Source organism: Macaca thibetana, chromosome 2 (genome assembly GCF_024542745.1).
Source record: "Macaca thibetana thibetana isolate TM-01 chromosome 2, ASM2454274v1, whole genome shotgun sequence".
In the NCBI taxonomy this organism is placed as follows: Eukaryota; Metazoa; Chordata; class Mammalia; order Primates; family Cercopithecidae; genus Macaca; species Macaca thibetana.
The window spans coordinates 88,881,303-88,894,779 of record NC_065579.1 but is presented as its reverse complement, the minus strand read 5'-3'; the positions used below and the strand labels follow the sequence as shown (position 1 = coordinate 88,894,779).

The 13,477-nt window shown below is 37.7% G+C and overlaps 1 protein-coding gene across 2 annotated transcripts in view; it reads right to left on the bottom strand.

Annotated features, from left to right (window-relative positions):
- The window catches only part of VPS8 (VPS8 subunit of CORVET complex), a 249,543-nt gene that overhangs the window by 81,349 nt on the left and 154,717 nt on the right, over positions 1-13,477 (bottom strand). For both annotated transcript variants that reach the window (XM_050778327.1, XM_050778328.1), the window contains exons 38-39: positions 11,505-11,547; positions 6,489-6,592 (exon numbers count right to left, since the gene is read on the bottom strand). In XM_050778327.1, the coding sequence (XP_050634284.1) occupies positions 6,489-6,592; positions 11,505-11,547 (147 nt within the window). The remainder of the gene's footprint in view (positions 1-6,488; positions 6,593-11,504; positions 11,548-13,477) is intronic.

Here is a 13,477-nt window from a genome sequence, read left to right as displayed (position 1 = left end):
TATTCACAATAGCAAAGAGTTGGAATCAACCCAAATGTCCAACAGTGACAGACTGGATTAAGAAAATGTGGCACATATACACCATGGAATACTATACAGCCACAAAAAAGGATGAGTTCGTGTCCTTTGTAGGGGCGTGGATGCAGCTGGAAACCATCATTCTCAGCAAACTATCGCAAGAACAGAAAACCAAACACTGCATGTTCTCACTCATGGGGGAAATGAACAATGAGAACACTTGTACACAGGAAAGGGAACATCACACACCGGGACCTGTTGTGGGGTGGGGGCCGTGGGGAGGGATAGCATTAGGAGATATACCCAATGTAAATGACAAGTTAATGGGTGCAGCACAGCAACATGGCACATGTATACATATGTTACAAACCTGCACGTTGTGCACATGTACCCTAGAACATAAATTTTAAAAAAAGAAAAGGTGTTACATATACACCGTGGAATACTATGCAGCCATAAAAAGAATGAAATCACGTCCTTTGCAGCAATATAAATGGAGCTGGAGGCCATTATCCTAAGCAAACTAATGGCAGAAACTGAAAACCAAATACCATGTGTTTTCATTTATAAGTGGGAGCTAAACATTGGGCATATGGTCATAAAAATGAGAACAATAGACACTGGGGAATATAAGAAGGAAGAAGGGGGATAAGAGTTGAATAAAAACTACACATTGGGTACTATGCTTACCACCTTGGAGACAGATTATTCATTCATACTCTAAACCTCAATACCATGCAATATATCTAGGTAACAAAGGCCAGTACCATTCTGATATCAAAACCTGGCAGAGACACAACAAAAAGTCATGTACTCTCTGATTCTAAAATAAAAGTTGGGGGGAAAAAAGAGCAAGTTAAATGAAAAACAACAAAAAAAGTCCAAATACAGGCTGCCAATCAAAAGATGAATAAAAATAAAAATTCAGGAATAAAAAAGTCACAACAAAAAGACTGGTATGATCTACCTAAATAAAGGTTACACAACTATGGAAATTATAGACAGAGAAAAGAATGTGTTATAACCCTTAATTAGGTAAAACACTGTGATTAATTAAAATTAGTAGGTATGCGAAGGCGACAGTAGGAAGCCAGTATGAGTCCATGGGAATTTCCTTATTGGCATGGTATCATACATATCATAAAAATGGAAATGTATAATAATTATAAACATATACACATAATTATAATGGGAGCTAAACATTGGGAACACATGGATGTAATGATGGGAACAATAGATATGGATCAATACGAGAAGGGGAAGGAGGAAGGAGGACCAAGATATATGCAAATTTTCAACTGCAAGGGGGTTGGCACCCCATGCTTTGTGTTGTTCAAGAGTTAACTGTAATAAATCATGATTAAGTGTGATTTATCCTAGAAATACAAGGATGATTCAACATATGTCAATAAATAAATGTGATACATCACATCAACCCAATGAAGAACAAAAACCACATGATCATCTCAATCAGTGCAGAAAAAACATTTGACAAAATTCAACATCTCTTTATGATACGAATCTCAATAAATTAGGCAGAGAAAGAACACACCTTAACATAATAAAGGCCATATATAACAAACCCACAACTAACATCATACCAAATAGGAAAAAGCTGAAAGCCTTTTTTCTATGAACTTGAAAGAGACAATGATGCCCACTTTTACCACTGTTATTCAACATAGTATTGGAAATCCTAGCCAGAGCAATAAGGCAAGAGGAAGAAATAAAAGGCATCCAAATTGGAAAAGAGGAAATCAAACTGTCCTTATTTGAAAGTGACATTATCTCATATATATGAAAACCTAAAGACTCCACCAAGAAACTGTTAGAACTGATAAACAAATTCAGTGAAGTTGCTGCATTCAAAAATCAACATTCAACAATCAGTAGCATTTCTACATACCAATAACAAACTATCTGAAAAAGAATTCAAGAAAGCAATCTCATTTACATGAGCTACAAACAATAAAACAAAATACCTAGGAATACATTTAACCAAGGAGGTGAAAGACCTCTATAAGGAAAACTACAAAACTCTGATGAAAGAAACTGAATATACACAAATAAAAAGACATCCCATGCTCATGGATCAGAAGAATAAAGTTAAAATGACAATACTACCCAATGCAATGTGTAGATTCAATGCAATCCCTATCAAAATACCAATAACATTTTTCACAGAAATAGAAAAAAAAAATCTTAAAATTCATGGAACTACAAAAGATCCTGAAGAGCCAAAGCAATCCTGAACAAAAAGGATACATCTGTAGGCATCATACTACCTGATGTCAAAATATATTACAAAGCTGTAATAACCAAAACAGCATGGTACTGGTATAAAAACAGACACATAGACCAATGGAATAGAACAGAGAATGCAGAAATAAATCCACATATTTACAGCTGACTGATTTTTCACAAAGGAGCCAATAACATACATTAGGGAAAAGACACCCTCTTCAGTAAATGGTGTTGGGTAAACTGGATATCCATATGGCAAAGAATGAAACTAGACTCTTATCTCTCACAATATACAAAACTAACTCAGCATAGGTTAAAGACTTAAATGTAAAGCCCACATGCATAAAACTACTGGAAGAAAATATAAGGGAAATTCTTCAGGACATTGGTCTAGGCAAAAATTTTACAGCTAACACTTCAAAATCACAGGTAACGAAAACAAAACAAAACAAAAAAAATAGACAAGTAGCATTATGTTAAACTATAAAACTTCTGCACAGCAAGGAAATGATCCAAAGAGTGAAGAGACAACATTTATAATGAGAGATAATATTTACAAACTAGTCTTCTGACAAGGGACTAATATTTAGAATATATAAGGAACTCAAACAACTCAATAGCAAAAAAGAACTAAATAATCCAATTAAAAAGTGGGCAAAGGATATGAATAGACATTTCTCAAAAGAAGATCAACATGTCGGCCATACAAATGGCCAACAGGTTCATGAAAAATATGTTCCAACATCGCTAACCATCAAGAAAATGTAAAACAAAGTAACCATGAGATTCACATCACACTTCTTAGAACAGCAATGATAGAAAAGATCAGAGATGAGTCTTGCTGAGGATGTGGAGAAAAGGAAAGCCTTATACACGGTTGGTGAACATGTAAATTAGTACAGCCATTTTGGAAAACAACATGGGGGTTCCTGAAGAAACTAAAAACAGAACTACAATATAATTCAGCAATCCTACTACTGGGTATTTATCTAAAGGAAATATATTGTAATCAGTATATCAAAGGGACACTTGCACCCATTTACTGTAGCACTTTTTCACAATAGCCAAAATATGGAATCAACCTAAGTGTCAATCAATGGATGCATGGATAAAGAAAGTGTAGTAAATATACACAATAGAATAGTATTTGGCCATAAAAAAGGATGAAATCCTGACACTCGTAGCAACAAGGATGGAAGGGGAGGTCATAATGTTATGTGAAATAAGCCATGCACAGAAAGACAAATATCGCAAGTTCTGACTTATATGCGGGGAGCTAAAAAAGTTGATCTCATGGAGGAATAGAGTAGAATGGTTACCAGAAACTGGTAAGGATGGGTGGGGGGATGAGGAGAGATTGTCAATGGCTACAAGCATACAATTAGATAGAATTTTAATAAGTTCTAATGTTCAACAAAACAGTAGGGTGATTACAGTAAACAATAATGTATTGCATATTTCAAAACCGCTAGAAGACTCGAAATGTTCCCAACACAAAGAAATGATAAATGTTTGAGGTGACAGATATTCTAAGTAACCTGATTTGATCATTACACATTGTATGCATGTATCAAAATATCACATTAACCCCATGAATATGTATAATTATTTTGCATCAATTAAGAACATTCTTTAGTTTTACATAAGTTTCCTATGGGAAGCTGAGTACTATACACATATTTTTTGAGTACTATATTTTTAAAAGCAAGCATTATTTGATGCAATTTTACTATAATTATATCAACCTAGGCAGACAAAAAATATCTAGAGTTATGTTCACCAAATGATGATGACGGTTATTTCTAAGTAATGGGACGAATATATTTTAATTAAAAAAAAAAAACCCATTCTGACAAAGAGCTAATATCCAGAATCTACAAAGAACTCAAACGAATTTACAAGAAGAAAACAAACAACCCCATCAACAAGTGGGCAAAGGATATGAACAGACATTTCTCAAAAGACATTTATGCAGCCAACAGACACATGAAAAAATGCTCATCATCACTGGCCATCAGAGAAATGCAGATCAAAACCACAATGAGATACCATCTCACACCAGTTAGAATGGTTATCATTAAAAAATCAGGAAACAACAGGTGCTGGAGAGGATGTGGAGAAATAGGAACACTTTTACACTGTTGGTGGGACTGTAAACTAGTTCAACCATTGTGGAAGACAGTGTGGCGATTCCTCAAGGATCTAGAACTAGAAATACCATTTGACCCAGCTATCCTATTACTGGGTATATACCCCAAGGATTATAAATCATGCTGCTGTAAAGACACATGCACACGTATGTTTATTGCAGCACTATTCACAATAGCAAAGACTTGGAACCAACCCACATGTCCAACAATGACAGACTGGATTAAGAAAATGTGGCACGTATACACCATGGAATACTATACAGCCACAAAAAAGGATGAGTTCATGTCCTTTGTAGGGACATGGATGAAGGTGGAAACCATCATTCTCAGCAAACTATTTCAAGGACAAAAAACCAAACACTGCATGTTCTCACTCATAGGTGGGAATTGAACAATGAGAACACTTGGACACAGGAAGGGGAACATCACACACTGGGGTCTGTTGTGGGGTGGGGGGGGGAAGTGATAGCATTAGGAGATATACCTAATGTAAATGACGAGTTAATGGGTGCAGCACAGCAACATGGCACATGTATACATATGTAACAAACCTGCACGTTGTGCACATGTACCCTAGAACTTAAAGTATAATAAAATATTTAAAAAAAAAACAAAAAAAAACAATTTTCTGCATAACTTTCCATATTTCATGATTTTTAAAAATCACAAATATGTATCATTTCACAGAAAGTTTCTTTTAATAAAGAAAAACCACCACATTTATGTAAATGGGCTTGTTATATACAATTTACATTCTAAAGACTTTTCATAATTTATGACCTTGAAAAATTCTGGACAAAAACTTAAAGGAGAAATTTACTCATCTCAGAAGAACAGAAAATATGCCATGATTTATTGTTTTTACTGTAACATGTATGGCTAAATATAGATATATAATTAACCTGTTCCCCATTTCAAAACCCAGGCATTAGAGAGAGGCCAGGCAGTGTCAAGTCAGAGACCTGAGCCGTGGAAGGGCAGGCAAGGAGTTAAGCCATATCATGATACAACTTTACTTCTTAAAACTACTGCAGAATTTAACTATCAAATCACATCTCGCCCCCTTAGTTTCTGCTTCACTGCTGTAACTCCCACCTGCACCTGCTGCTCAGTGATACCTCCTTCAGTTTTGTTTTCTTCTTTTGTGCCATCTGGGATCTGTGATAGCATTGGTTCCAACCCTGGCTGCACATTGGAATCATGAAGGGAGCTTTAAAACATGGTGGTGACTGGGTCTCATTGCCAGAGACTTTAATTTAATTGATCTGGGGTGCAGCTTGAGTACTGGAATTGTTCAAAGCTCCCCAGGTGACTGTAGTGTGCAACCAAGGTTGACAATGACTACACCACAGCCTTCTTTAACCTTTCTTCAGCTTTCTCTATAGCCCTTGAGGGCTTTCCTCCAGTTCTTCATGCTCACTTTCACCACAGGGAATAGAGACGATGATAAAATATGACCTATCTCTGGTACAACTACATGAAATACACAAAATCTCAGTCCAAAGAGAACAGGCACATCTAGTATTCACGCACCTTAAGTATTGCAGCACATCCAAACCATGAATATAAAGCCTTTGGTGAGAACAAAGAGGCCACACACTCTTTATAATAACTTTGGGAGTCTCCTACTCCTGGGAACACTAAGAAGTGATTAAAATCCACTTGAATTAAGGCCAGGTGGCTGAGAGGGCCGAAACATAACTGATTCCTAGTTTCAGACAAGTACAGGCTTTATTTTTTTTTTTTTTTGAGACGGAGTTTCACTCTTGTTGCCCAGGCTGGAGTGCAATGGTGCAATCTCAGCTCACCGCAAACTCCACCTCCTGGGTTTAAGCAATTCTCCTACCTCCTCAGCCTTCCAAGTAGCTGAGATTACAGGCATGCACCACCACACCCGGGTAATTTTTTGTATTTTTAGTAGAGATGGGGTTTCTCCATGTTGGTCAGGCTGGTCTTGAACTCCTGACCTCAGGTGATCCATCTGTCTCGGCCTCCCAAAGTGCTGGGATTACGGGCGTGGGCCACCATGTCTGGCCAAGTACAGGCTTTTAAATACCTAAACAGTCATTCTCCTACCTCACGTTGCTGCTGGTTCAAATTATGTGAATTTCTCTGGCAAAGAGCAATGGTCTCCACCATAGTATCTTCAACATCCTTCAATGAGGGATCCTTTTTGGTATCTAGATTTAGAAAAAGTGTAAATATCATTTAGGGATATGTTGCTGATAATCTCAGAGCTTTTGTGAAAAGTTAAACATTTTCTTCTTTATATCACCTTCATTTTCTAGTATATAATAATTAATAAAACCTGATACTAATGTTTTATAGATTAAAAAATAGTTTATTCTGTGAAATAAGAGTTTCCCACAGAAATGTTTTACGTTCGTGGGACAGATAAAGCACATGATACTTAGCATTTCAATATGCTATAGAAATATGGAAAATCCCCAATCATCTGTCTAAGGATTAGTTACTAGAGAGATTATCACTCACCTTTCTTGGTATATTATCTCTTCTTCTGCCTATTTCTTAAATGTAGACATTCCCCCCAAGATACTATTTCAGGTCTCTCTTCATTGTCTCAATGATTTCAGCGATTCGTGTTTCAACTCTTATGTCTTTGTTCGTAATTTTCAAATACACATCTCCAATCTTTATTCCATTCAAAGTCTACAGGTTGAATTTTCTAATGAACCTAAGACATTTATCTCCACATGGATGTCCTGCAAGCACTTTCAACTTTATATGTGCAAAATCCAACTTATTTTTCTCATTTCAAATCTGCTCCTTCCTCCGTTTACAAACCAAGTTAATGGAATCATCATCTTTAAGTCAACCAGTTTATAAATCTTCATCTTTGGTGCTTCCCTCTCCTTCACCCCACACATTCAGATAACTTGCTAATTTGTGTTGATATTACTTCCGTGCTTGCATATGACCACAACTTTTACCCTGGTGGAGCTTTTCATCACCTCGTCTATGCTACTGCAGCAGTCTCTTAGTTGAACTTTTGACATCCCAGTCTTGCCTCCCTCATTCTCTTTTACACTGTCACTAGGGTTCTCTTAAGCACAAGTTCAAACAGATCATTCCCTTCCATAAAAACCACCAAGGACTCCTAACTCTGAAAAATAGAATGTAAGTAAGGATCTGACACTAAGTCAACAGAGCAAAGACTTGGGCTCATCTCACCCTCCGTGTTCTGGTGTTGCCCTATTCTTTTTTACTCCCTGATTAGTAGTCAGGCACTTCCATGTTCATGTTTTCCTCAGCCTAGAAGGTCCTTCTCCTGCTTCTATCAAACTCCTATTTATCCTTCCAGTCTTTCTTCAAAGGTCTTCCACAAAACTCACTGATTTATAGGTTACAAATAGTTCCATAATTTTCCACACATCTTAGTCACTCAATGTACCTTTTATGACACACCATTCTACTGTTACTATAAGGTTTTATTTACATATCTGTCTCCTTCAGGAGACTAACGTTCTTTGTGCAGTGAGTAGGGGAATCTTGTTTTAGTAGTCTGTGTATAGCCCATAGGAAAAAAGCACGATTAGCAAATCCTCCCAAATACTTAAGCACACTATCAAAATGGAATATGAAAGTAGATGGGGCCGGTTGTGGTGGCTCACGCCTGTAATCCCAACACTTTGGGAGGTCGAAGTGGGTGGATCACCCTGAGGTCAGGAGTTTGAGACCAGCCTGGCCAAGATGGTGGAACCTTGTCTCTACTAAAAATACAAAGATTAGCTGGGTGTGGTGGTGGGTGCCTGTAATACCAGTTACTCTGGAGGCTGAGGCAGGAAGAATTACTTGAACCTGGGAGGTGGAGGTTGCAGTGAGCCAAGATTGCGCCACTGCACTCCAGCCTAGGCAACAGAGTGAGACTCCATCTCAAAAAAAAAAAAAAAAGAAAGAAAGAAAAAAAGAAAGAAAGTAGATGGCAGGCATAAGACTATTTCTGGAAAATTTATTTTCACTAGAATTCAAAACACTGGCCTTTGCAGACATACCACCTGCAAATGACTGTAGGGATTCTGGGGGAATGCTCTTCTTAATTTTTCCCTCAGTCTTTCATGTATTGTCTTGAAAAGTTATTCTTGGCTGGGCGCAGTGGCTCACACCTGTAATCCCAACACTTTGGGAGGATGAGAAGGGTAGATCACCTGAGGTCAGGAGTTTGAGGCCAGCCTGGCCAACATGGTGAAACCCCATGTCTACTAAAAATACAAAGATTAGCTGGGCATGGTGACACACACCTGTAGTCCCAGCTACTCAAGAGGCTAAGGTAGGAGGATCACTTGAACCCGGGAGGCGGAGGTTGCAGTGAGCCGAGATCACGCCACTGCATTCCAGCTTGGGCGACAGAGCAAGACTTTATCTCACACAAAAAAAAAAAAAAAAAGGCGGGGCGGGGGGTGCTGGGTGCAGTGGCTCACACCTGTAATCCCAGCACTTTGGGAGACCGAGGCAGGTGGATCACGAGGTCAGGAGTTCAAGACCAGTCTGACCAATATGGTGAAACCCTGTCTCTAGTAAAAATACAAAAATTAGCTGGGCATGGTGGCACACACCTGTAATCCCAGCTACTCGGGAGGCTGAGGCAGGAAAATCACTTGAACCTGGGAGGCGGAGGTTGCAGTAAGCCAAGATTGCACCACTGCACTCTAGCCTGGGCGACAGAGATGCCATCTCCAAAAGAAAAAAAAGAAAAAAGAAAAATAAAAAAAACCGAAAAGTTATTCTTATAACACTAAATGTTTAAAATTACCACAAAATGCAACAAACATAACCAAATTGACTGAACACATACTGATAGTACAAAAATAGCAATTAAGTGTCCAGTTGAACTTTCAATATAAAAAGTCAATCAAGTGTTCACTGACATTCCAAAAAGATTTACTATAATACCTGATGATCATAAAACAACATAGACCCTATCATCTAGGATCTTACTACAAAAATATAGGGAAGTAATCTACAGAGAATTAGGGAAACCATGTATTAGTGAAATGTGTGGACCAAGAAGTCTCTAAGACATGTGCGTTAAAGAGGATAATCTAAAAATCACCCACCAAGTGATTCCCTGATCTTCAGGAGGGCTATTTTAAAAATGTCAAGGAATATGAAAACAAACAACCCAATTAAAAAATGGGTAAAGGGCTTGAATAGACATTTCTCCAAATAAGGTAGATAAATAGCCAAAATATTCGAGAAAATCATCACTAATCATTTAGAGAAATGCAAATCAAATCCATAATTAGATACTACCTCACACACATATGGATAGCTACTATAAAAAAAAACAGAATATAAATGTTAGGATGTGGAGAAATTGGAAACCTTGTATACTGTTGGTGGGAATGTACAATAAAGCAGCAACTAGGGAAAAAAGTATGGCCATTCCTCAAAAAATTAACAGAGTTAATACTTGATCCAGCAATCCCACTTCTGGTTATATACCCAAAAGAACTGAGAGCCAGGTCTTGAAGAGATACTGTACATTCATGCTCATAGTGGCATCAGTCATAACAGACAAAAAGTGGAAGTGGCCCAAGTGTCCATTGAAGGATGAATGAATAAATGAAACGTGGTCTATACATACAATGGAATTTTATTCAGCCTTAAAAAGGAAGAAAATTCTGACACATGCTACAACATTTATGAACCTTATGGTAAGCTAAATAAGTCACAAAAGGACAAACACTATATAATTTCATTCATATGAGATACTTGAGTAATCAAATTCAGAAAAAGAATGGTGAAAAAAGAAAGTAAAACGGTGTTTGCCAGGGGCTAGGAGGAGAGGGGAACAGGGGAGTTGTTGCTTAATAGGTACAGATGTTCAGTTTGGGGAGATGAAAAAATTTGGAAGTGGATGGGGGTAATGATTGTATAATAACACGAATATGCTTAATACTACTGAAATGTACATTTAAAAATGGTAAATTTTATGTTAGGGTATATTTTACCATAATTTGTTTGTTTGTTTGTTTTTGAGATGGAGTTCTGCTCTGTCATGACACCCAGGCTGGACCGCCGTGGTGCAGTCTCGGCTCATTGCAACCTCTGCCTCCCAGGTTCAAGCAATTGTCCTGCCGCAGCCTCCCAAGTAGCTGAGACTACAGGTGCGTGCCACCATGCCTGACTAATTTTTGTATTTTTAGTAGAGACAGGGTTCACTATGTTGGCCAGGCTGATCTCGAACTCCTGACCTCAGGTGATCCGCCTGCCTCGGCCTCCTAAAGTGCTGGGATTACAGGTGTGAGCCACCACGCCTCACCACCACAATTTTTTAAAATAATTTTTCTTTGAAATATCAAGGAATATGACGAAAATTTTATATTTGCTGAGGACAAAGCCACTCAAGATACTAAACTGTCAACTTTTACTGCTTTGGGTTAAAACTGTATAAATTCAGTTTGGAAACACTGGTTATGTTCAACGTCCTACTAATTAGAAGCTCTGATTTGCTGTTGTTTGGCACATTAATTTTTAGGATGTTATTATATACCTCATTTAAACACAACCAAACTTTTATTAACAAAAAGATAACCAGCCTAGCGTGGTGGCTTATGTCTGCAATCTCACCACCTCTGGAGGCTGAGGTGTGCAGATCACTTGAGCCAAGAGCTTGAAACCAGCCCGGGTGATATGGCAAAACCCATCTCTACAAAAAATACAAAAATTAGCCAATGTGATGGCATGCGCCTGTAGTCCCAGCTACCTGGGAGGGTGAGGCAGAAGGACTGCTTGAGTCTGGAAGACGGAGGTTGCAGTGAGCCAAGACTGTGCCACTGCACTCTATCCTGGGCAATAGAGCGAAAGCCTGTCTCAAAAAAAAATAAAGATAACCAACAAACAGTGCCTAATTTTCTGTATATTTAACTCCATTGAAAATTAACATCACAAAGCCACAATGGTTTCTATGATTTCCTGTTATGAACTCTTTGGATCCATGTTAAAACGAATAAACAGTAATTATGCATATATGCAAGTGTAATTATTACATAATAAATGCAATTTATTACATATCTTTTAAAACATGGGGTCCATGGATGAAAAATGTTGTAATTATATTTAAGAACTTACTTTCACCTTGATGTGTTATCTCCCGAAGTTTGCTTTGTAGTCTCTAGGAGACAAAAAGAACATAGGAGTTAAAAAGGAACACTTTGTAGTTCTACCCACTCAATACTTGAATTAACATATTTTAAAGGTAACACCCTCAAAACTACAAGGTTATTAAGAACAGTACTTTACTGTCAGTCAGAAGTAAAATCTTGTGTTTACAGACAGTGTAGCTAGCAGTATGAAAAGGGACCCAAAGATCAAGTAGCACTCATTTTGCCCACCTCTGCTTCTGTCATCCGGCCACAGTCACCACTTATATTCTTTAGGCACAGGAATGAGGATCAGGATTTATCTATGCTTTGGATAAGGGAATCCAATTAATACTGGGTGATATAGTTTGGATATCTGACTCCAAATCTCATGCTCCCTCTCGTGCCATGTGACACGTCAGCTCTCCTTTACCCTCACTTCCTGAGGTCCTCACCAGAAGCAGATGCTAGATGCTAACATAGTCTGCAGAACTGTGAGCCAAATAAACCTCTTTTCCTTAAAAATTACCCAGCCTCAAGTATTCCTTTAGAGTAACACAAAAGAGACTAATATACTGGGTTATGAGTAAAAGGGGTATAATATACTGGGTTATGAGTAAAAAGCTTATAAGCTCAAATCATCAACTACTCCCTCTCAGTTACCTCATACCATATGCAAATGATCAATAACTTCTCAAATCTTGCCCTCTTATCTCCATTGCCACTGACACACCCAGTTCAAGCTCTCAGAGACTCATACCTGTACCATTGCAATGGCCTCCCAAGTACTGTCTGCTTTGTTTTACCTCCCTCTTCTCTGTATCCTGCCTTCCATCCCCCAACAGTCACCAGAGCAGTCTTTATGAAACAAACATCAAATCAGTTTCTTGCTTAAAAACCTTTATTTGATCCCATGTGATAAGAAGATTAGTCACAACTCGTTAGTGTGTCCAACAAAATCTGTCCAAATCTGGACCTAGCCATTGTTTCTCGCCTGACCTGCCTATATGTTACACAGCGGAGCCCTAGTGAAGCTGCGGGCACTCTTTCAGCAATCCATACTTCTTCGCTTTGTATTCTTTTACGAATAATGGCCTCATTCCCCACAAAGATCTCCTGTTTCTCCTCTCATCAATGTCAAAAATACTCTTATTTATTCCTTAAAACTAGGTTCATGGTATTGTCAACAAATAAATTGCAAGAAAAAAAGAGGTATAGGAGTAATTTACAGATTAAAAGAGATTAAGAGCCTACACAAAGCCTCTGTGGATGATTCTTCCTGGCTTATTTTAGAATCATATGGCTAGAAAGAAACAAGAAGCCAATATGGAACATTTTAAAATATAAATATGATATCCCTAATCTATTCCTAGCCACATGACAATATTAAAAAACAAAACAAAACAAAACTGCTATGTCACTTCACCTATCGGGATGACTACTAATCAAGAAAACAGAAAGTAAGCGTTAGCAAGAATGCGAAGAAACTGGAACCCTTGAGTGTTGCTGGTAGGGATGTAAAGTGGCATAGCTGCTATGGAAAACAGTAGGGCAATTCCTCAAAAAATTAAAAGTAGAATTGCTATTTGATCCAACAATTCTACTTCTGGGTATATATCCCAAAGAAATAAAAGCAAGAACTCAAAGGTATTTGTACACTCATGTTCACAGCAGCATTGTTCACAACAACCAAAAGGTAGAAGCAGCCCAAGTGTCCCCTGAAGGAGGAATGGGCAAACAAATTGTGGTATATACATAAAAATACTTGTCAAAAATTCATCAAATGGTACATTTATGACATTTCTTTTTACTGTTGTACATTTTACCTTTTAATAAAGTACCGCAAAGAAATATTAAACTCTAGTTAATGCTATGCATGATAAAAATATTCAGGGGTAAAATATATTACTGTCTGCAACTTGCTTTGAAACATAAGAAATTAAGATGGATTCATGAATGAAT